This window comes from Macadamia integrifolia, chromosome 3 (genome assembly GCF_013358625.1).
Source record: "Macadamia integrifolia cultivar HAES 741 chromosome 3, SCU_Mint_v3, whole genome shotgun sequence".
NCBI classification, from domain to species: domain Eukaryota; kingdom Viridiplantae; phylum Streptophyta; class Magnoliopsida; order Proteales; family Proteaceae; genus Macadamia; species Macadamia integrifolia.
Window position 1 is genome coordinate 4,683,659 of NC_056559.1, and position 24,896 is coordinate 4,708,554.

Consider the following 24,896-nt stretch of genomic DNA (forward strand, 5'->3'; position numbering starts at 1 on the left):
AGAGTACACAATTCTGGCTCCAGGCACATGGAAGAGAACTCCAGAGTGGTGCCAATTGTCCAACCAAAGGGAGATAGATGTCCCGTCATTAATGGAGGAATGGATGGCTTAGGATCAAGAGGCCGGATTTCAAGGATTTTACGCCGAAGCCAAAGCATTAAAAGGAGAAGCAGTCCAAATGGAGTCTTTTCTAAGAAGATGGGAGTAAACCCAAGAGACCCAGATGGAGTTTTGCTTAGAGGCAAACTTCCAAATGAGTTTGAGAATCCCAACAATATTAACCTTGTGGATTTTCCTCAACCCTAGGCCCCCCTCTTTTTTTGGGATGGGGTGGAGAAATCTAAACGAGTCCACTCCTTTCCAGATGAAGGTGCACATGAGAGATCCAACAGCCTTGATGATAAACTGGTGAAGTCTAAAGACTCCTAACCAGTAGATAGCTAGACTAGAGGACCTATCTGATAAGCTCTAAGCACCAGGCATAGGAGAGGAGCTTGTCCTTCCAGAGTTGGAGAAGCTTACAGATAAGATCTAACATAGGTGTACAATGATGAGCAGTCAGCTTGGAGGAGATGATGGGAAGAGCAAGATACTTAATTGAGAGAGAGCCAAGCCAAAAAATAGTTAAACCTAGGAAAGAGGCTTTGGAAGAATCTAGTAGGTTGATGCTGAGACCAGAGAGATCTTGGAAGGAAAACATGATAGAGGAGATGGAGAGGGGGCAGTTTTGGAGAAGATCTTAAGGTCATCAACAAAAGTGAAGTGGGTGAGATTGAGGGCTTTGCATTTAGGAAGGGAGGAGATGATGTGAAGGTCCGTGGAGGATTGGATAGATTTTGAGAAGACCTTAAGGGCGAGGGAAAAGGAGAAGGCGGAGAGGGGCAGCCTTAGAGAATGTCAACCGAAGAGGAAAAGAATCTATCGAAACTACCATTAACAAGGACGGAGAAATGAAGGGAGAAAATGCAAGAAAATGCAAAAAGAATCCAACTAATGAAGACTGGAGGAAAGGACTTTGGAGATGAAGCTCTAACTAATGTAGTCAAAGGCTTTATGAATATCAATTTTGAGGAGGGCAACAAGGGAATGAGATTTCCTATCAAAACTTTGACAATCTTGTGGCAAAGGAGGATGTGTTAGTGGTGCTTCTACCTACTATGAAGGTAGACTAATTAGCACTAACAAGGGAGTCAGTAACAAGCTGGCTTCTGTTGACAAGATTTTGTCAATGAACTTATAAAGGAGATTGTAAAGAGAGACAAGTCTGAAGTCCTGCATGAAGAGACCTCATCTTTTTGGGGAATGAGGCATAAGAAGGAATGATTAATCCCTTGGATTTGCGATGGGCCAAAGAAGAAGCTTCTAATGGCTTTGATGAGATCATTTTTTATAATGTCCCAGTAGGAAGTGAAGCCCATGCTAAAACCATCTGGCCCCGAAGCTTTGTTGACCTTGTGGGAATGAATAGCAGCAATGATCACTTCATCATATGGAATGGCTCGAAGAGAGGGAAGGAGGTGCGGGGGAATGAATTTATTGATGAGACCAGGGGAAGGGGTGGGGTTGAAGAGATCTTGAAGAAAGCAAGAAGCTTACTCCTTATTGTCAGCCGGAGAATGGAGGTTGGAGCCATCTCAATCAATAAGAATAGGGAAAGAGCTAGAGTTGGTCCTAGCTTTGAGAGATCAACGGAAGAAGGCAGAGTTCGAATCTCCAAGCTCAAGACATTTAATTAGGGAGTTCTGCTTGAGAAAGATCTCTTCTTGGGATATAAGAGAGGAAAGCTCCAAGGAGGCAACCTTTTCCTACTCAGCAAGGAGGGGGTTGTGAATGTCCTGTTATAGACGCAATCAGGTGGCTGACAAATACTCTCTACTGTCTTTGAGGGCAAATTTGATGTTTTTGAGCTTTCTGAAGAGGGCATTAATGGGGAAAGGAGTACGCATTGACAAGCTTATCTCATGGTGGAGAGACCACATATCAAGAAACTTGAAAGGATTGGAACAAAAAGAGATATAAGGCTGAATTAGAAGGGAAATGGGACTATGCTCAAAAATGTCGAGAAGCTCAAAGGAGGCCTGGGAAGTGGGGAAGGAGGCTAACAAGCCTCGTTGACTAAAACTCTGTCAAGCTTGCAACTATTTCTGTTCTATACACTTAAATCTGTTGTGCCAAGTCAACTTGATACTCGACCATTTGAAATTATTCATGCTGATGTCTTCAAGGCAGTCATTGAAAACTTGGACCGAGGGTATGTCAATGGGGGAGCCACCAATCTTTTCCTAGGTAGAATGAGCCACATTAAAATCTTCCACCAGGCCCCAGGGGAAAGGACCGACCTAGGGCGCAAGCACACAGGGGATTTTGTCGGCTGCAAGGTTGAGGCAATAGATGAAGGTGAAAGAGAGACTAAATGTGTCGTTAATGCCAGAGACAGTGATCTGGATGCATAGGGAAGAAGAGAATGAGGTGGAAATCTTAAGCTTGGTGGAGTTCATATGACCCAAATACGACCATTGGGGCTGTGAAGGTAATTGGTGAGGGACCAAGAAGGGGCAATAGTGTTAGCAATGCGGTGGTCATTAGGCTTGGGGATTCTGGTTTCAAGGAGAGCAAAGGTCTAGGTGAGGGGATTTGATATGGGAACAGACCTCAGCACGTTCGACAAAAACTCTGGCGGAAGGATCTTCAGTGTTTGTAGTGGGAAAGACTGCATCGATCACACCTTATGGGACCACAATTTCATATGATGGCCAAAGACCCTGCACACAAGGTCATTGAGGGGGAAACCAATCGTAGTAAGAATTTTGCTGAAACGATGATCTTCATTATTCATTATAGTCATAGAAGAGGGCGGGAGGACGGCAGCTGAAATCTCAATACAGATGGGGGAAAATGCAGATCTTTCTTCTTTTTTTTGTTCTTGCATCCAAATAAATAGGGCTGCCTATCACAAATCCCAGGATGCTCAAGCCTTTCTCACTAGAAATGGAGAGGGAGGTTAAGAAGAGCAACCCAAAGGAGAATTGTTCGGCGGTTGACCTTGTTGAGTTGCGTAAACTGATCCCACTGCCGGAGGAAGATGGATTTTTTCCCACCTGCCAAGGGGCGCTTTCGAGAGCACGGAGCTTGGCGTCTTCTTCGCCAAAGTTGAAGAGAAAGATTTCGTTGTCGAGGAGGTAAACAACCAGAGACCCACTTGGCCACCATCGTTTAGTTAAGGAGGATTTGACAACAGGGAAGAGGAGACTGTTACCAAGGAAATGTCCAACTAGGCAATGTCTCCACTTGGGGGTTTCAGAGTCCAGATTCCAACCAGATTATTGTTGATGAAGGAGGGGGGGTTGAAGTGAAGGTTGAGGCCAACAATGGATATTCGAAAAGTTAATTCTACAAATATCCATATAGAATATATTGGCTATTATCATCATCAAGTATGACATGTGGTTCTAGTTGTAGTACCACATTCTACAGCTTATATTGAAGGCTGTTGCAGTTTCCTTCCAAGCTGAAAAGTTTGATGGTTCTAGTTTAACTAGACTTAATGGACTGGGCTCAAATTTCGAGCAATAAAAGCTATCGAAAAATAGAATTGCATCACTCTCATAAAACCATGTTGAAAACCTAATTAGACTCATCGAACTAGGTTAGTTATTGTGGGTTTAAGCCTTTACTAGGTCAAAAACTTCAAGAGTTCAAACATTATTGCCTTATAAACTCAAAAAATTTCATTAGAGTTTGGACTATTCTTCTTCGTTTCTGAATAATTTATCACTGCCAAATATCATGTGATTCCATTACAATTTGACTTCGAATTATCTAAAAAAGTTTGACTGCAATGCCCCCCTTCTGACCTCGCGCTGGGTAAGTAATGCAGGGGGCAAGATCAGCTCAATGCATTGGATTTGTATGTGTTAATTGGGAGCGTTATAATACCATGGGCTCAAACTATAGGGTGATCTTTCAAATTGAAGCAGATTAGTTTTTAATTTGTTTGTCAGGCCCATTGGTCCTGTAGGACATTTAGAGGTTAAATTATTTTTTCAGATTATCTTGTCATCTTTATTTTATGGAAAGTAGGATAACATAGAAGGCTGGTTACTTGGTTTGAGGTAGTTTCCTAATTTACAACATTTTCTATTTTTGAAATACATGTGTCTTTTCTTTTCTTATTTATATGCATGCAGTGGATGGAGATTATTAGATAGTGAAAATGGAATAAATATTGAGTTTTGGTATTGAGTGTTCCTGTATGGCTTGGGCAGCTTGACTGTCGTCCCCTCCTCTTCCCTGCGTTCAGAACCTCTCATCGTAAAAGTGTTCTTCAGTTCTCTTCCTATCTTTGATAAGTTTCGGTTTTCATCATTTCCTTGTTCTTACCGAACCAACAGGACCGAGGGAGATTTGATAGATCTCTCCCATCCTTAGCCCTTTCATCTCCAGATTGGTGTGTTATTGCCTACCCCAGGGATGAACCATCCTGTAAAATTTGGTGAGCAGAACCAAAGTGGGTTACGATTCTCCACCTGAGTTTTCACGTCGATCGGCGGTCGAAAGAAGGAATTTTATCAATATAATAAGTTCTGTTCTTCTGCTGGTTTTCTGGTTTTTACGAAAGGTTGAAGAAGATGATGTAGTGACACTACTTTATATGACACCATATATTTACCTTCCCCACAATACCCCTCTATCTTATTTCTAATTTGGCTTATATCGCTAAATTCCAAGATTGCCCCTCTTTTTTAATTAGTAATCCCTCCTCTATCCTTTCCTTCCTTATCTTCCTAAGTAGACCTTTAAAATTCAGGTTAATAGCAAAACTGCCACCAATCATACTATTTGATTTGTTAAACGCTTGGGTGGGTCCATTAAGAGATCTGAGTCAGGGTTTTTGAACCCCAGATTGGATCAATAAATTTACCCAAATCGTGAAGGCTCAATTGGGAAGCTTCTTCAGAACTTTGCAGCTCTAGGAATTCCTGATTTTCAAGAATCTTATCTTCTCCAATAATGGGTATATAAGTTTATGGGTTTATCCACAACCACCAGGTTGCAATAAAGCAACTTTACCACTGCGCCAAGGCCCACCTAGAGAGGCAACAACCTCAGTATCAAAATAAAACTAAATCAATTCCATTTTTAGACTGCAATAGAAGCAAAAGAAATAAAAACAAATAAGGGAGCCTCCAACAATTGACTAATAATAGTAGGGATTCCTTAACAGACTCAATCACCTACAAATAATAAAATAAAATATATCCAAACCAAATTAATACTCTCTCTCTTCCCGCCGCAGGCGAAAATAAGAGTCTAAAAAAATCGACTCAAACTTTGTAATAAGACAACACAATAAAATAACAAGGATAAAATTTTAAATTCTTGAAGCCACAAGGTGTTGAAGAAGCTTCCCAATGGGGCAACCAGCTATTAAAGTCCAAAGTTCTATACTGCTTCAACTATTCAAAAACATTTCCAAGCTCCAAAGAAAGATATCCAATTCATGCATATCCACTCGAAGATTATCCTCAACCAAAATTCAGTTATCTTCCCCACCCTCTTTGCCTCCTCCTTTCCAATAGATGAATTAATTGGAAGAAGTATAGAGGCTCCAAGTCATATAAATTCTGACGAAGTGACGAGCCAAGATCCAATTCCCGACATGCCTTTCAATGTAATAATCACTTCTAATTCTCACTCCAAAGTTCCAATTAGGTGATCAATACACCTAAATACCGGTATGATGTAGCCTATGCTCTATGAAATCATATCGAAGATCTAAGAAAAATTAAGGAAAGAGGGAGAAAATTCGAAAAAACTATACAACCTTTTTGCCACCAAAATCATCAAAACTCTCAAATAAAGTGACCCTTATTTTATTATTTCTGATCAAAAGTTCTTCTGGTACCCTCTAGTCTATTATAATATTAATTATAAAGCCTATTGCAACCTTGCAAATGGGAGATTGAAACATTGTACAATGGACCGAGAAGCAAGTAACATCTTCAACAAAAAAGGACAAAATACACCTAACAACTGATGAGCATTTTAACTTTCTTTAGCATGCATCCTACAAAATCCCAACAAAAGAAAATATCAAGTTCCAACCAATTTAAGTTATTAATACATAGGCATTTCCTTTGCTTTTTCTTTTTAAATATTTGTCCTTTCTCTAAAAATCCAGTAGATCCGACGATTTCAATGAAATACGAGAACTAAAAACCTCCCATCCTTCCATAGTGAGGAAAATTGATCCTTCCCATCCACCCATCTTGACATGAACATACAGATCATCAATTCAAATCAAAATTGAAAGATGGAATAAGACTAATATAGGAACCAGGCACATCAAGCAAGGTTTGATATCAAGGAAGAAGAAGGTGAACACCATGTAAATGCCAATTCACATCAAAACAATTGTAACTGAAAAAAACACCTATAGAAGCACTCGGAATATATTGACATACAGTTCAACTGGTGGGTTATAGCATCTTGTGCGAGATATAGTTTTCTGGTCTTTCGAGAGCATCACACACCGTCCAGAACCATCTAAAGAAACGACAGAATTATCACATGCATAAAACGTTTCAGTGCCAGCAACATTTAAAATATAAAATAAGACAACAGAAATAACATACGTTTGTAGTTAAAGATTAAATAAATTTCAGAAGAAGAAAAAGAGGACAGTAATAATATACCTTGCAGTGGTGGTTCATTTAAGTCTATAGGAAGACTGGTCATTTTCTTACCTGTCAAAGTGACAAATTTTAAGCATGAAACAAACGAAGACTCATCCCCAACCAAACAACAAAAACATAAACCACTGATACACCCATTTAAACATGGAAAAATGGACATTGTATCTTCGGGAATAAGAATGCCATCAGTGGCAAACAGTTTCACGTTCAGCAATTATAATAACTAATAACAACAATGGAAGAAGACCTAAGAGAGATGGTCCACAACAAGGTATAGGATTATCGAATCATAACTCCACTCCCAAATTTCACTACACCATGCACAACAAAGTTGGCAGACCAAAGCACTAGTGGAATAAGATGTTGACAACATAAGTGAAGTGTGGAATCTCATTCTCATTAACTGTTTCAAGAAGTCTCCTCAAGCCTTTTTCCATTAAGTTAGAATAAAGGGTTCTCCTCAAACAAGATGTCACAAGGATTTTTTTTTTTTTTCCTATTTTTGATGGGGTGGGGGAAAGAAAGAATGTAAAGCCCAGTAGTATCTCAAGAAAAGAACCTAACATGCAACCCAAATACCCTATGCAGTACTCGTCAGACGTCCTCTCTTGGTTTCTTTTTTCTTTTTTCTTTTTTCTTTTTTCAGGGACAGGGTGTGGTGTTTCACATCAAACTTTTGCAGGCAAAGGTTTTCTACTCTGAATGGAGTAGACAACATTATGTGCTCTGCACCTTGGCTCAAGAGATCTGAATTGGCACTGGAATCGGTTGCCACCAATTCCAATCCAAATCCGCCGGATGTCATTCAAAGTATTCTTTTGACAAGAAAGGTCTTCCCTGTCAACTCCTCGGAATAATCAAATACTTGAGAAGAAAAGCAAGCATTGACCACTGAGCATCGAACAACAACAGCATATCTTCAACAGCGATTGTCGGAAGATGTCTTATGTTGGAGATCTTTTGAAGAGCTCAAGATATTCAGAAGCAGAGCGTCTACATCATTATTGAGCTTCAACGGCATTATGGTTTTGAAGACTAGATTATTAAGTTTCTAAACTAAGGATCTACTTTTTCCGTTCAATTTCTTAAGATCCTTAGATTTATCGATTCCTCCACAACTTTGTCTATATTGGGACCAATGGTGTAACCAGACCTCTGGACTAATGGCTTAAACCATACCTTGACCTGACACGGTAGTATCCCGGATTCTTCCTTACCGATACTTGACCATAGACTTGACCTTAAACTTAAAATGGTAAATTATACACACACACACACATATATATATATATATATATTTATCAAGTCTAAAAGGCTGAGAAATAATGTGGTTATCACTAAGCATGCTGGCCAAAACACCCGCCTACAGTTAAACTAAAAAATGGAGTAAATTAAGGCTTTCTTTGGCACGCAGAAGAACACTGGGGTTGACCGCGGGATGGCCATAATGCAGTATATATTTGAAAAGAATCAAAATAGTAGCCAGTTGACAAGGATCAAAAACTCGAAGGATACTTTAGATGTCAATAATGAAGACAAGGAGTGAAATAGGACAGAAACTAGGATGAAAAACAAAACAGTACCCATAAGGGGCAAAACAGTAATGTTCAACCCATAATTAAGGTTAATTAGGGTAATAAAGCACAAACAATCTATGATTTCAAGAGTTAACTTGAATCGACAAATGGAAGCAAAACAGTAACTATTTGAACACAAAACAGTAACTTTTTCCAGATCTTGAGAAGGGAATGGCAAAATTGGTATTTTACAAATATATAAAGATCAAGCCATCAGAAAGGGCCCAAATTTGAATCGATCTCCAAATTAGGGTTCTTGAATGTCTGGTCATAATTTAAGTTCGATCAAATGGCTGAATTGCTTAATCCGAATAAACATGTGACATCTAATCTTCTAAAAGACTTGAAAAAAATTCAAAGAAAACTTGAAAAGCAATACTTACTTATTGTTGGATGAAGAAGATGATGAAATAATAAAAGAAGAAAGAAGAAGGATTGAGATGGTATAGTGTGGAAGCGATTGCTATCTCAGCCTGGGCCTCTCACCCACAACTATCTCAGTTGTTGAAAAAATTCTCTCAGAATTTTAGGACCACAAAGCTGCAATTTCATTCATAAATTCGTGTTCAATGTTATAGCCCCTTACAAACTTATATAAAAGATTCAAAACATACTCAAACACTAAAAAAGAAAGGTCTAACCCAATCCTTAATTAATTGGGAAACCTAAACTGACTAAGGAAACTGAAACAACAAAAAAAAAAACTCAAATAAGGAAACCTACTTAGCTTAGGACTTAAAGCTATTTGTCCACCAAATTAAAATATAATTGGACTCATAATAGGACTACTAAAAGACACTTAAGACTCCAACATGGAGTTGGATTCAAACAAAACAACCAAAACATATCAAGACTATGACTCTACCTAAAATAATGAAGTAAATATCATTTTCCTACTTTCTACCCATATTTTAGGCCCATTAAAATGGCCTATTACAAAGAAAACTCATGGAATTAAAGGCTCTACACCTACATAACCAAACCTAAGGCTTATTTCCAAAAAAATAAGCCCATTAAGTGACTTATCTGCATCAGGCCGAGGTTAACTGCAGAGATCGACCGCACAGTGCATAAGACGGATGGAAATGAGATGGATTTCAGACCTTTAGTGCGAGGTCGACCGTGCGTGTCTCAACAATTAAAATTTTGTCTGTTATGCATAAATATATAATATGGATTTTAAACCTTGAATTAAACAAACTTTTGGGAGTTGAAAAGAAATGTTGTTTAGAGAGAAAATCTCTGAAAGTTTTTCAGAGAAAATCCTAACTTGTGATGGCCATCGTCTTGTCATAACCTAAGTATCCAAAGGCCATTGCCGTGGTGAATCAAGTCTTTCCATTTGTATATCTACCCTAGAATAGAGGGTTTATTACTTTGAGCTCCATTTGATTATTTTCCTACATAAAGGTGTTTATAATTATGAGTTGAAAAAAACTCAAACATCACTTTGTGAAAGTGTGGGACTGAACCTCTGAGAAAGGATTGGGTTGAAGTTGTGATCCCAGAAACAACTCCGTGAAGGGTTTAGTGTAAGCCTGTGAAAACACTTGGGTTGGTTGTGAACCAGTGAAAACGACCGTAAGGTTTCATTGGCACCATTGGAAGACGAATACATTTAGTGGAAATCCAACTCCGAAAGTGTAAGTTGTGATCCCAGAACAAATCCATGAAGGGTTTGAGTGTAAGCCTATGAAACCACATGGGTTGGTTGTGAACCTGTGAAAACAGAGTGTACGGTTTTATTGGCACCATTGGAAGATGAATACATGTACAAATCCAAGTAAGGGAGTGTAATTGGTAGTGCACATAGGTCAAGAGGACCAAACCACTCTAAAATATCCATGTCTTCTTTGTGGTTTGCATTGTTGTTTTCATCAACCCATTTGCTCCTTGAGTGTTTAACGAAAGAGTACAAAAAATAGGCATCATCATCAGAATCCAATTCACCCCCTCTTTTGGGTTGCTATATATACGGTCCAAGTGTCCAACAATGCATGTCAAACTTTAGGCTCAAATTCAATCAAATACCCCGAGATTTGTCCATGGATCCCTACAATTTTCAGCTGTCCAATTGGCATGTACCCTCTCATTCCTGGTTTTTTGAAAGCTCTATTTTGCCACTTGGCCATACTCTATTTGGGCTAAAACCTGACATATGATCAGTGAACTTTACAGCCTTCCTTGTCCACAAAATTTCAGTCTTTTTTTATACTACCAAACAAACATCAAACTTTACTTTGAACCTACTGAATTTCAGAAATGCACAAACCTAAACCTATATAAGTTAGAAATACTTCAAATGCAAATTTCTCCACTTTCCGATCAGTGGTAAGAAATAAAATTCAATATAACTACTATTAAAAGACATACAAATCATTTTTGTTCATTTCTTTCTAAATAAAATTCATAGCGTTTTAGGGCGCAGCTCACTCGCATGATCCTCTGACCTCTCCCTGAATATACCCTTATGCCACCCTCTCCCCTGGCAGTCCTCACCACCGGGAACACACCTCCCTCCCTTAACCTTCCCAATAATACTCTCCAGCCAACCCCTGCTGTCACCAGTCCATATAAACCTCCTCCTTGCTCCCGCCCCTGGGCTTCTGTAGCCAGCTCCTCCTCTGCTCCCAGGGATAGGCACACCCTTTGCCGTTCAAGAACAACAAAAAGATTGATTTATGCCCCGCTGGGCTTCTTGACCTTGAAATTGCAAAATGGGAATACTACCTCATATGGCACTTCTTGGGTAGCAGACCGCCATTCACTATTGCTAAAGCTTCCCTCCACAAACAATGGAGGATAAATGGCCAGCTCTCTACCCTCATGCTAGACAACGGAATCTTCTTTTTCAAATTCTCCTTAGAAAAAGATAAGATTACTGCTCTAGAAGGAGGACCTCGGCTAGTCGGTAGAAAGCCCATCTTTCTGAGGGCCTGGGACCAGCTCACTGTCTTCAACAAGATCGATTACAAGTCCATCCTAGTTTGGGTGGATCTTCCAAATCTCCCCCTCCACTATTGGTGCCCTTGAGGGCTGAGCATCGGTGGGTGGATCACCGACAAGCCCTTATATTTAGATCTCAAAACAAAAATAATGGACCGCCCGGCCTTTGCACGAATTTGCATTGAACTCTCTGCTACGAATATCCCTCCTTCATGTGTAACTATCAAAGATGAGGAAGGACTCTCTTTTGATCAAGAAGTTTTTCATGAGTGGCTCCACCCTCAGTGTATCTTCTGCAAAACATTCAGCCACTTGAATGATCCTCGCCCCTCTGTTGATGTTGCTCCTCTTCCTTGGGTTGAAGATCCAGCACAAAAGTCTAGATCCCCCTCTCCTCAGGTCACTTATGGCAGGTAAAATCTCTGACGTCGTCGAAGACAGCGTAGTCTTATGGCTAATCCCCTCCTAGAGTCCTGGCTGAAAACGTCAATGAGCACGCCAGGCCTTCCTCCCTCGATCCCTTGGACCGACGATCCTTACCCGAAGGACACAATAGATACTCCATCCTGCATTCCCTCTCGGACCGCGAAGATGGTGAGATCTCCCTACAATCCAAGGATTCTAGCTCAGAAATTGAGTCTGATGCGTTGACTTCCTCGCCAAAAGCTTGCTCTCCTCGATCGTCGCCCTTCACTGATGTCTCCTGCACTGCATCCCACCCTTGCTCCCTAACCTCCGCCTCCACTGCTCTTGAGCCTTCTCCTCTCCACTACTCTGCTTTGCCCCCTTCACACGACAATCCCCCTTCTGTTGCCATCACTTCTGATGGCTCCCCTTATCCCTCCACTGTGGACCCTTCTAAAGTGATTCCCCCTTTTGCCCTATAGCAAGGTCCAACATCCCCATTCACTCAAATCAAACTTGGACCAAACCAGCTGACTAGCTCCTTCCTCCTAGACCAAAACTGTCCACTTTCCCTTTGACCCAACCCATCTCCCTCTATAGCTTGCTCCATCAACCTGCCTGCCCCGACCCATCCATAACTATTCGTCATCTCATCCACATCCATCCCAACCCTCTACCCTCTACTCCCCTTTCGAGTATCCTCCCTACCCTGATGCCTGCTGCTTCCTTACCCATCACTTCCGCTGCAAATTGCTGCTCTTCCCTGCCCTCTGAGCTTTCACAGCCGCCGCCCACCTTGGAAGGTGCTACGACACTCCGGTACATACAGGCCCCTCATCTACCCCTCTCTACCGTTGGCCCTCTGCCAGCCCACCCTGCTACGAATTCCACTGCTGGCCTTCCGCCAGCCCATCATAGCTACATCCCCTTTGTTAGCCTTCTTCCAGTCCACATTGGACCTACGCCTACCTTCATTTTTCCGGATCAAACGTTGGAAGGTGTCCTCTCCTCTCTCCCCTCTACCGATGGCCTTCTATCATGCTCGCTATCTATTAGTTCTCCCACTACTGTCACGGCACTTGCTACCTGGCCAGACGACTTCAGCATCCCCTATTGGCTTTGCTATCCATCAGTTAACTCCTTCCCCTCCTCCCACACTATCTTTGATCAACCTGGCATTTCGAACCACAACCCATCTTGCTTCATGTCCGTCCACTCATTTCTTTTGGCCCCAAACCTTTCAAATTCTTCGACACGTGGACTTTTCATCAAGATTACCTCCATATTGTCAAAGGAACTTGGGATAGCCTTCTCCTCCCCTCTCTTTACCTTTGCTAGGTAGCTCCACATTGTTAAAAATGCCCTCAAATCTTGGAACGCCTCCTCCTTCAATAATATCTCCTCTAGTGTGTCTAAGGCTTCAAGCTGACTTGCACAATCCCTCTCTTTCTACTGAGCTGTCCTCCTTCCTTGCCCAAGAAGAAAGTTTTCTCCAACAAAAATCCAGGATTAAATGGCTTCAGTCAGGGGACACCAACTTTGCTTTCTTCCATAGATCTCTGAAGGCTAGAACCAATGCAAATTCTATTCGTTTGCCCACTTCCAGAGACGGATCCACCCTCCTTTCTCCTACTAACATTAAAGCTGAAGCAGTTGACTACTTCTCCACTCTCCTCAACCCTCCCTCCTCCCCCTCCTTTCCTCTCCCTCCCAACCTTATAAACAAATCCATACATGTTCACCTCCTGGGCAGCCTTCAATCCATCCCCACTGATGATGAAATTCTTGCTGCCATCCTCTCCCACACTGCAAACAAAGCCCCTGGTACTGATGGTTTTAGCGTAGGTTTCTTCTCCTCCGGTTGGGACATCATCCATACAAATCTCATCCCTGCCATCCGTAGCTTCTTCCTCAACCCCTCCAAGATTAGAGTTGCCAATCAAACTTTCCTTTGTCTTATTCCCAAGAAGGATGGAGCCTCCTCCATGCCTGACTTTCGGCCTATATCTCTCTGCAATCTCCTCTACAAGTTCATTGCCAAGATCCTTCCCAATCGCATCCAATCGGTTGTTGATTCCCTTGTTAGTGCTAATCAGTCCGCTTTCATTGCTGGAAGAAGCATTACAAATAAGATTATCTTATGCCACGAGATTTTCAGCGGATTCGAAAGCAAATCCCATTCCCCTGTTGCGCTCCTCAGAATTGATATCCGCAAAGCCTTTGATACCATTAAATGGGGCTTCATCTCCTCTGCCTTGCTCCAAATGTCTTTCCCCCCTATTTTTGCCTATCTTGCATCTCCTCCCCTCGATTTTCTGTCCTTGTCATTGGTAGCCCAGCTGGTTTCTTCCATTCTTCTGTGGGCATTTGTCAAGATGCCCCCTCTCCCCCTTCCTTTTCTCCCTTTCTCTTGAGGTTCTCTCCAGGTCCATCCAATCTAAAACTAACCAGCATCTCATCTCTCATCCTTAAATACAAATCTCTGGCTCACCCACCTGACCTTCGTTGATGATCTCATGATCTTCTCGAAAGCTGATCCTGTCTCCATTTCCTTCATTTTGTCCTCCCTCCTCTTCGAAAACCTCTCGGGCCTTCGTATCAATCTCCTCAAGTCCCACCTTTTCCTATCCAATGTCTTTGAATACCCAAAAGCAAACCTTTTGCTTTTAACTGGATTCTCCCTGGGGCAACTTCTTGTTAAATACCTTGGTCTACCCCTCATCACTACCAGGCTTTCTACCCACCATTGCACTCCTATGCTTGACCTTATGAGGAAAAAGATACAGCTTTGGAAAGCTAGACTTCTCTCTTAAGCTGGCCGTCTTGAGCTTGTCAGATCTGTACTCCAATCCATGTATCTCTACTGGTCCGATATCTTTGTCCTTCCTCCACAACCAAGGCCATTGAATCACTTTTCTGCTCCTTCCTCTGAAAAGGAGCGGATTGCTCCAGATTTCTCCACCCCATCTGTTGGGATTCTGTGTGCCTCCCCAAAGCTGAAGGAGCCTTGAGTCTTAGAAGAATCAAAGATGTCAATTCCTCTAACATTCTTAAGCTTATCTGAAATATTGCCTCCAAGCATCCTAGTATTTGGGTCTCTTGGGTCTACTCCTCTCTCCTCAAGTCCGACTCCCATTGGACTGCCTCTCCTTCCTCCAATGCCGCTTGGGTCTGGTACAACATCCTCAAATTCAGAGCCAACGCTCTCGAGGCTATTCACTACTCCATTGGAAATGGATCCAATACCTCCCTTTGGCTTGATCCCTGGCACCTTCAAGGTATTCTGCTCTCCATTGTTAGTCCCAGATCCATTTACTCCTCAGATCTTAGCAAATCTGCCAAGGTAGTTGTCATCCTTAGAAATGGTTCCCGGGCCCCCTAATCTCTCCCCCCTCCCTTTGTTAATATCTGGTCGGCCCTTCCCCCATCCCCCCGGGCCATCGGGGTAGATAGGAAATTATATCATGGACTCCCTCTCCTTCTAGCCTTTTCAGCTCTGCCTCTACCTAGAACTTCATTCATCACAAACATCCTCTCGCTCTATAGTGTAAAACCATATGGTTTAAGGGTCACATTCCCCATCACGTCTCACCACTTGGTGGGCCTTATCTAATTTCCTGCCTAACCAGTCTTTCCTTATCCACACATCTCGATTCCTTCTTCCTACTGCCTCTGCTGGAATGGAACTACAGATGCGGATCATCTTTTCTTTTCCTACCCCCTCTCCTCAGTTTGGAAAATCGTCCTTAAGCATTGCTGGTCGTCGCCTAAAAGAGCCCTTCCCCTTAGCAGAGAATGGATTTTGGTGGATATGACCTTTGTCGGTTCCACAATCTGTGACACTATTGGAAAACTAGCATTCTTTGCCACCCATGGTCCAAAGTTAAGACCAATACCATCAAAATTTCCCAGGACTCCTATACCAAACACCATGTGACTTTTAAAAGCCATTGGTTTCGACCAGTATCGACCACTGAAATGAGGGAATTTTGGACTGGACCAATCGGTTCGACCCTTTAGATTGAACCAGCCTTTATAAAAACCTTCTTAAATGGAAAACCAAGCCCTCTTATTTCGAAACTTCGACCCTCTCCCCCTATTTCTTCTCTATGAAGTGGGAAACTTGGGAAAACACTCAAGATTTTGCCCTTGTGCCATCAAATGTTCATTCTAAGCGTGGATCTTGCACATTCATAGCAAATCCACCTAAAGAAGGGAGCTTAGACCAAAAAGTTAAATCCCATCTTCCCAAAAATCATTTTTTATAGAACATACTTGGAAATAGAGTATAATGATGTAAATTTTTTATATGTTAGTTAAAAAGACCTGATCTACGCATTCACGAAATCCGATTTTTTTTTTTTTTTTTTTTTTGCATGTTAAATTTTTTATGTTTTTTTAAAATACATTTACCTACGACATATATTTGAAAAAGTAGGGTTAACATTTAATGTTTGATGTTTAATTTAATATATGTTGAACACCACTGGTCGATCTACAACGTGATGGTTTCGGTTTTTTTCCCAAAAATTAATTAAATATTGATTGTTGATTGTTGACTGTTGAGACTTGAGAGATAACTTACAATTACGTAATATTATTATTTATTTTGGATCCTTTACATTATGTTTTGTTTGGTTTAAACTTTTAATAATGCATTTCACATTTTTAGTTAGTAACTTATACATGTATTTATGTAGTATAGTTTCAGTCAACGACTCAACGTACATTAACAAACTTTGGTCAACACCACAAGTACAACTTTAAGTGTTTTTTCAATGAAACTAATTATGTGAATGGATCAGAAATGTCTAAAATATAACGTATATAAAAAATAGGACAAAAAAACACACATTTTGGAGGCTGAAACCAAAGTTTCCACTAAATGGAGAAAATTTCCCTAGTTTCCACGAAATTTCCCCGATTTCGACCAAAATTTCGATCTCCCCAAGGATCGAAACCCGATATTTTGAACCTTGGGCCTTGCAACTCTGAGTTCATCTCAAGGATTCTTCCCTACCCCTACTGGCCCTCCATCAGTTTGGTTGTTACTAGATATAATAGATTAAATAATGAAAAATAGGTTTGGTGTGCCAAATGTAGAATATTATGTAACATTGATGGTGATAGTTGTTGGGGGGATTGTAGCCGCAGGGGATGGGAGTGGGACAAGGATGGTAGCATGGGGTTGTTGCTACAACACATGGAAGAGGTAGAGGAAGGGATGTCGTTGCGGTGGTCGTACGGGGGAAGAGAATGGTATGGGTTAGGGGCCGTGGGGCTGGGCGATGATAGAGTAATTACTATGCCTTTTGTGATTGAAATACCAATATACCATTAATTGAAGGTCAAGGAGAAAGACGAATCATGACAAATTTGAGACTGATGAAGTACCAATTTGTCTCATTGGGCTGCAGGTTCCAATTCTAATTAAACAAAGCTCCAAACATGGAGTTACAATGTTAGCGAGAGTCGTCGCACTTGTCTCAAGTATCCTATCTCCGACATTGAATCTCACCCTGCCTTTCTGAATTCCCATCATTGGCAACAAATAAGAGAGCCCAGTTGGGGTTTTCGCAAGGAATCAAGCATGGATTATCAGGAAGGGACAAGATAGTGCTAAACATTGGGAGAAATCGATAGGACTACAGGAGAAACGATGTGCAAAGGAACAAACAATCATAAATTTACTCAAAGCTGGAAATTGGAAGAGAACCCCTAGTTAGGAAAAGAAATAACAGCCAATGGGAAAATAAAATTGCAAAAACAACCAAGAAAGAACAAGAGATTGATAAGAAAGAGGGAAATCAAAATATAACAATTAAATGAGAAACAATGAAGCGGAGAGAATTTAACGAACCAAATATAAGAACTGAATTGTTTAGTGGGAAACAAGAGACGAGAAGAAATGGGGGACATCGAAGAACAGAGTGGCCACACGAGTCGTAGACGCCATGGTTGTCTCCATGTGCCTCTCTCCCACCGTTGTTCATTCGTCTACTCTCCCCAATCCCACCTATTCACTTCCCAGTGGATGATATTTCACACACAGAATGTACGAGGCAGGTTACAGATAGAGAAAGGAGGGTTATCAGATGTAGGTTTATAAAACTTATGAAATTACTTATCTACCCTTGATTTTGAGTTGTGACAACACGTGTTCATTACTACTTAGCGTATAAACAACAATAATTGGTTTATCCCAGAAAATCATAAACAACTCTCAGCCTCTTTATGAAGTTATTGGTATATTTAGGGATGAAAGATTACCCTGACAACCTGAACCCGCACTGGCTTGCCCTAAGACCAAACAGAGCTTGGGCCAAGGTTTTTTTACCCTTAGGGCGGGTTACGGTTAAAAATCCCCAACCCTAGGTCGGGCTAGGGTTGAGGCCTCAGCTCCACCCAACCCGACCCAACCTGGCCCAAAATTTAACCCCTGAATTTTTACATCATAATTTAGGGCTCCTATTGGTATTTCATTTTTCTATAATTTTTTAATATATAAGATATGAATGGCAAAAACAGGTTAATCCAGCCATCGCAGAAACCAAGGTCAGCCCGACCCAACCCGGTCCTAACAGGGTCAATTAGGGCAGGGTTGAGCCAGAACATGAACCCGGTAAGGTTGGGTTGGGCCTGGGTTGAATTTTGAGGACCCAGGGCTGGGTTAGGTTTTTATGAAACCTGACCCTATTTCACCCTAGGTATATTGATTTATTTTAAGGACAAATAAGGATCATAAATCATACCAAACGTCTCTATATATGTTTGTGTCATATACACTTAAATTTAAACTATACCAAAGAGAGCCTAAAAAGGAGTGCCTATTTAAGCATGATTTTACACTTGTTAAAATAATAGATTGAAAAAGGGGGAGTAACCAAAGTGGTAGTTTAGTTTTAGACCATATATTGCTAGTGTAGAGCATAAAATTGTATCCTTTCCCTCCTATAATCTAGTAAAACAATTGAGCCAAGATCGAAAGATTTAAGAACATATCTCTTTACAATCTTGTTGACGGAGCATAGATGACTTTGGAGAGGCTTGAATTCTCAATGATTTGTTAGTTTTTGAAGAGATTTGAACCTTTTTAATAATTACGACTCATTCCGATTCCAAATTTGGTATTTTCGGAAGGAATGTGACATTTCAAATATTCGATCAGAAATTTGGCATTTCGAAATTTTTCGCTCATTTCAACCCGAATCATTTCGTTTCAAGACTCATCGAAACCGAAATATTTCTTTGAAATTTGGACCCGTGATTCTAACAAGAAAGAGAATATCAGAGAGGAATTTCAGAGATTGATCATTTACCTTGCAATAGTGAACTAGCCTCTTCCTCAATAATTAGAGATGGTACCTGGTATTCAAGTGAAAACTCAACCACTGAGTTTGAACGTGGTCCAAGAACTCTAGAGAAACAGAATTACTGGGTGAACAAAGTGCCACCTCAAGCAAACCAAGGTTCAAGGCTTCCATCCCATATACCAGCATTATCACACATAATAATGACCGAAAGTGCAAGTTCATAAGTGATCCCCGAGAGATGGAACGACATAATAAACAGTAGGGTATATAAAAAAAAACCCCAGAAACCGCTACTGGTAGTCAGGAACCCACTTGCTGAGAACATGCAAACCTATACTTTAAAAAAGAAACAATTATCGCACCGATTTGATTTCTAACGGATGTAAACGCTTACATATATCCCAAATCCACGAAACGGCGAAATTACAGGCTTACAGGCTTACAGCCTTGAATGTTCTTTAAAGCGATCAATGGTAGAACTTTTCCTTCAGCAGAAGAAGCGCCCATATACAATATCTATTACTAATATTTCCATATCAGAAAGCAACTAAAACTAGAAACCTTCTGAAAAAGATAACCACTAATTCCGCGTGAATCTTTTTCCAGTTTCCAGAGCACATACGCGTAAGCAGAACAAGAAGAAGTAAGACGTAGGACTAGCAAAATCATTCAGAGTACTTATCTAATATAACCGTCACAATGCGGTGAATCCGAAGAACTCGCAAACCAACAAGGGAGCAAAGTCCAAGAATTTCAACTAAACCACTGAAATTCTACCAGAAAAATAAAACCTAAACTACTAAAGAAACCCTAACAGAGTACTAAAGCGGAAAGATAAAGAGTTCATTAAGTAGGAATACCAGAAATTTCGCAGCGATACTTCGAAGAATTCCGCTCGGGTCTACGAACAGGATTCCTGCAAGCTTCAGTAAAACCCATTGTTCACATAAAGCTTCAGAGAAACGAGATCAACTGCTGAAATGATGAGAGTAAGGAGAGGAAAAGTCTGCATTCCGAGGCAGAAGTGACGGCCTGAAGGCACAGGGAGTGTAATAAAGCCAGCCGTCTTAGGCGAGGACGAACGGGATCATTGGAGCGTGAGGCTATGGAAACCGAACCGTCACGTGTTCGTAAAGTACAATAATGATGTTGGACTGTTGGAAAAAACGGCTTCATGTGGGAGGGCAGTAAGGTCATTTCATGCGAGATGAAGAGAGAGAGGCAGATATGCTATCTGTTGGTATACAATCAGACTCATGATATTTTCACATCAATAAAATTAAGGCAAAAAGATCATTGCTTGATCATGTGACCCCTACACCAGCGTGGGGTCAATTAAAGAATATGTTTGAGCATCAATATGAATAGGATATTTTATTTCGCACGAGGTGGGTGGTATGCATGTTGTAATTTTCCACTCCTAGAAGGAGATTGAGAAACATGGGGTTATACTCAGGATGTACATGTCATTGGTTTAAGCCTACTAGTGTAGTGGATTTGGATAAGATGGGGAAGTTTTCCTTTTTTTTTTTTTTAGATTCCATTTGTAAAGAGAATAAAAAATAAATTCAAGAGGGAATGTATGATTACCTTAGGATTGTAATTGAAGCTTCACATTTAGCTAATAGTTTCTTTTTGGCACTTGAGCAACATTATGAATTGATTCTTTTAATTAATGTTTTGAAACTTCAACCAACGTTCAACGAAGTAAAGTAGTTCTTCACCAAGAAACAAAGGTTTCACAAAACATAATTTTTTTTTCACACACGCTCACAATGAAGAAAGAGAGGGGAGACTGAGAATTACGCCAAGAAGAGTGATTAGCTCAAAATATCATATGGAGCTCTCTCCCCATAACCTTTTATAGTAAAATTAATTTTTAAGGATTCCTCATTTGATCTAATATTTGTTTATGAAATAGATAATTTCTTTTTTGGTAGAATCTGAAATAGATAATTTCAAATCTTGATAATAGATAACACTTTTATAAATTAAACAATTACTTTACTTATAAAATGGGAATAAGTAAAATCTAAAAGGATTGATATCTCTTAACAATGGCAATAATATAATTTAATTATATTTTATTTTACATCCATAATATAAGAAGATAATTAGCCAGTTAATATAATCTAAAAAATTTGTCATGCACAAATAGACTTTTTCATTTGCAAATAAGACATTCAATTTTTGTCAATATCTCATAAAGTGTTATAGGGCATGAAATTAAGTACATTTCAAACCCAACTCATTCTACATGTCTATATTAGAGATCCTGTGAGATCGAACGATAAGAAATATTTAAATAAAACTCTAATAAAAAAATTACTATTTTTTCATACTATAAAAAATAATACTTGTAAATAATTTATAGGTGCCAGATTTCTGTCCGATCAAGTACATATATTATTTCTCTTTTATATCCCTCAATTAAAGGTAGTAGATCCCATATTGACGATCTTTTTCATTAACAATACAGGACCACATGTCTAGTGTACCGATATATAGTCCGTAAGACATCAATAATTGGTCTATCCAAAAAAACGTGATATAACACTATAAAAAATAAGATCTCTCAGGTCAAAGATCAATTGATGAGTACTAACCTTTTCATCACACAACTAGCAATATAATATATGAGATTCTCACTATATTCTTTTCATATATACTCTGTATGTGTATTCACATTTATGTACCAAATTCAAATATGTGTTGGCATACAATGTGACAATAGTATGAATAGGATGTCCAATCATATTCCCAAACGATAACAATTTTAACTGAAAACTCATAAAACACTTACAAGCTCAATAAAAAAATGTCATGTATATAAAAATAATCACCTTAAGTAAATGAAAGAGTTGATGGACACATATCCAACACGTGTTCATGGATTTCTATTCATTTGAACCACTCAGTCTAGCATCTCAAGGACAACGTTTACCTCAAGTGATAAAGTGGGCCTCCCTACTGCTTTGTGTTTTGAATGCCAATTTTGGGACGTTTCGGGATTGATTTTGGACAATCTGCCTGTTCGATTTTGATGACCATGAATAGATCATCAAAAATAAAATTGAATATACTTTCCAATTATATAAAGATAAATCTTGGATTATTCCATGAAGATAGATATGTGTCTGAGGTTGGTAGAGTTCACATTGCGATCGCCTTTCGACTTCGAAGAGATCCTACTATTAGATTTTGACAATCCACATATCAACATTTATAATAAATAATGCAAATATTCACAACAAAAATTTATTGGGGACATAATCAGATTTGTATCCCAAAGTAGGTCAAATATGCAAAATTAGGGTTTGATGGATGAATGAATGGGCAAATAGTATCATACTTGCACCACACGGAAAACTCAATTGATAACATTCATTTTCTTGTCTATTATTTGAAATATTTATAATAATTATTAAAACTGAAGAATTGCATGAATGATCGCTACTCTAATTGCAATATTGACATATGTGGGACCTTTTTATTTTATTTTATTTTATTTTTATTTTTTCTTATTAAAGGAAAAATAAACTAGAAACATAGAGTACTACGTTAGGTTATCTGTACATATACTTTGGGATGTTCTTTTCGATATAGCTATTGATGTTGGTGCATGGTTGGGCAACTATTTATATTTTTACAATAAAAAGTTATACTTTCTATTAGATTTATGATTTGCAAAAAATTGGCAGTGTGAAGTAGTGGCCAAGTTCTTTCATCTGGTATTGGAATAAGCTTCAATAAGTTCTTTTCTAAGAGTCAAACTTCTTTTAATTTCCACCTTTGTCAGCCGCCATTTTCAAACTTGCTAGGATTCCTTATGCTTCGATTTCTTCTTTTTAATTTCCATATGTGGGATCTTCTAACATCCTAATTTTCTATACAATCTTAAGACTAATTATCGATGCCAGTCATAAGCTTTATTATAAAATCCATCAGAGTACTAAGCTGGGAAGACTTATTTAGGATAGTATTAATTCCAAAACTACATAATACATATTTTTAATATGTTCTAACCAACATTATTTTTCTACAAGACCCAACTTTTATTATTTGCTGATCAAAAATAACTTCAAACAAATTTAAATTGCATGTAAATATCATTTTCATTTATACGATAAAAATGAAAAATATCACCTACAAATAAATATGAAAATAGTATTAAGTATTAATATTTCCCCTCCCCACCTGAATCTTCTTCCTAGCGAAATCTGGTTCTGTTGCATCCATAATAAGATATATATATATATATATTTTTTTTTTCCTTCTTCTCTGGGGTCCAAAAATGCCTTAGTTCAAGGTATCAACATTGGTATCAGTCATCGATCACTGCCAACACCGATGTGACAATATCAATACAGATACAATCTTGCCTCCCAATACTTGATACCATTTTATTTACAGTTCTTCCCTTCCATGTAGTAGTGCCACGAATTCCTATCCATGCTCTCTCTTTAACTTTTAATAAATTGTAGATTATGTTAACTATGTATTATTGGAATAGATTATTGACCTAAATGCATTTAGAAACTTGATTATTTTCTACTTTCTTATCTCATAATGTATTATAGATTCAAAAAATCTACACCGACACTGCGTACCAAAGACAAATTTAAATAATTTCTTAAAAAACCAACCCAAGTACACATTGAAAAACGATGGAAAGGTACATATCCCAATAAAAAAATATTCCAAACAACAGAAGGCACACACACACACAAAAAAAAAAAGGTGAGAAAGTTGCAGAAAGGGTATATTTTTCAAACATTATTGTTGCCATTCATCTTTCTCTAAGGTCCCATTTGTTTAGAGGGGATTTGACAGGGGATTTAAGAAACAAGAAAGTTATACTTGTTTTTTTTGTTTTTATTTTTTGTTTTTTTAAATGAAACAGATAAAGGAAATTCATTGATAGAGGAAATTAATTACATAATCATATGTTCTGAAATCCAAAAAATCAGTTCTCTTGTGCAAGGCCAGATGAGCCATATGTTTAACAAAAGATACATCAATAGTGAGTCTGAGACAAAAGTTAGTAAAAAAGAGGGTATCATAGACTTCAAGGAATTAGGGAACAGAGATTTAGGGCCACATTCTGATGTTGGCATTAGCAACCAAAAAATGCAGATATGTTCACTCTAGATCTCAGCAAGATACCATCCGTTTTCCTTAGCTCGCTTCAATCCGTGGAATAGGCTTCTTGAATCTGCTTCAATATAATTTTCTGTCATCATGTAATCAGCGATAATTACAACTATGTTTCCGTTAAAAAAGATTCCCCATGCCTATCCTCCAATGGTTCATAGAGACTTTCCCTTGCCTATTGATAGTCAGATCACCAGATCACCAAGTCATCATTTCACGTGGTGGCATGGGATGCCCTTCCTATGTGGATTGTGCAAATAAATAACCTACACAAATTCCACAGAGAAAAAAAAAAGAAAAAAGAAGGGTAATGAGCCAAAGGATTTTCTCCTTTTGGCAAAAGTTTGACCTGCCCCCTTGGGTTTTCAACTCATCTAAGCTGTCATCATATGTCCATACCAATAATCTTTTGGAAGTGACCCTCCAATAAAATTGTGTCTATTCCAGTTATCATGAGCATGACAAACCCCTTAAAATTATTCTTCTGGAAAGGGAAAAAACTTCCTCTCCTGTCTTGAATGTAAAAGAAACTGAAAAATACCAGCATTCTAAATAAAAACTTCTGCAAACCTCAATGACCAAAATGAAAGGGCTGCTGTCACTTTTATGCGCATTTGGTATCCCTAAATCTTGTGCTCATTCAAATCTCCCCCCCCCCCGTGCAAACTAATTTTGATTAATAAAAAACCATGACTGCATTAGTAAACAAATAAGCAGTCCATTGTGGAGCATCACCTTATGCATTTCAATATGAATAAAAAGAAAAAACAGAAGGAAAAAAAAAACCATTCGAGGAAGGAATCAAA

General features: G+C 39.1%; 1 protein-coding gene across 4 annotated transcripts in view; it reads right to left on the minus strand.

Annotated features, from left to right (window-relative positions):
• The window catches only part of LOC122073269 (MORC family CW-type zinc finger protein 3-like), a 57,655-nt gene extending 37,630 nt beyond the window's left edge, over positions 1-20,025 (minus strand). For 2 of the 4 annotated variants that reach the window (XM_042637826.1, XM_042637825.1), the window contains exons 1-3: positions 19,797-20,025; positions 6,696-6,746; positions 6,465-6,546 (exon numbers count right to left, since the gene is read on the minus strand). In XM_042637826.1, coding sequence (XP_042493760.1) covers positions 6,465-6,546; positions 6,696-6,746; positions 19,797-19,875 — 212 coding nt within the window. In that variant the 5' untranslated portion in view covers positions 19,876-20,025. Of the gene's footprint in view, positions 1-6,464; positions 6,547-6,695; positions 6,747-18,942; positions 18,989-19,796 lie in introns of all 4 variants that reach the window. The other 2 variants (XM_042637828.1, XM_042637827.1) reach the window with 2 other exon arrangements.
• Between the last annotated feature and the right edge of the window lie 4,871 nt (positions 20,026-24,896).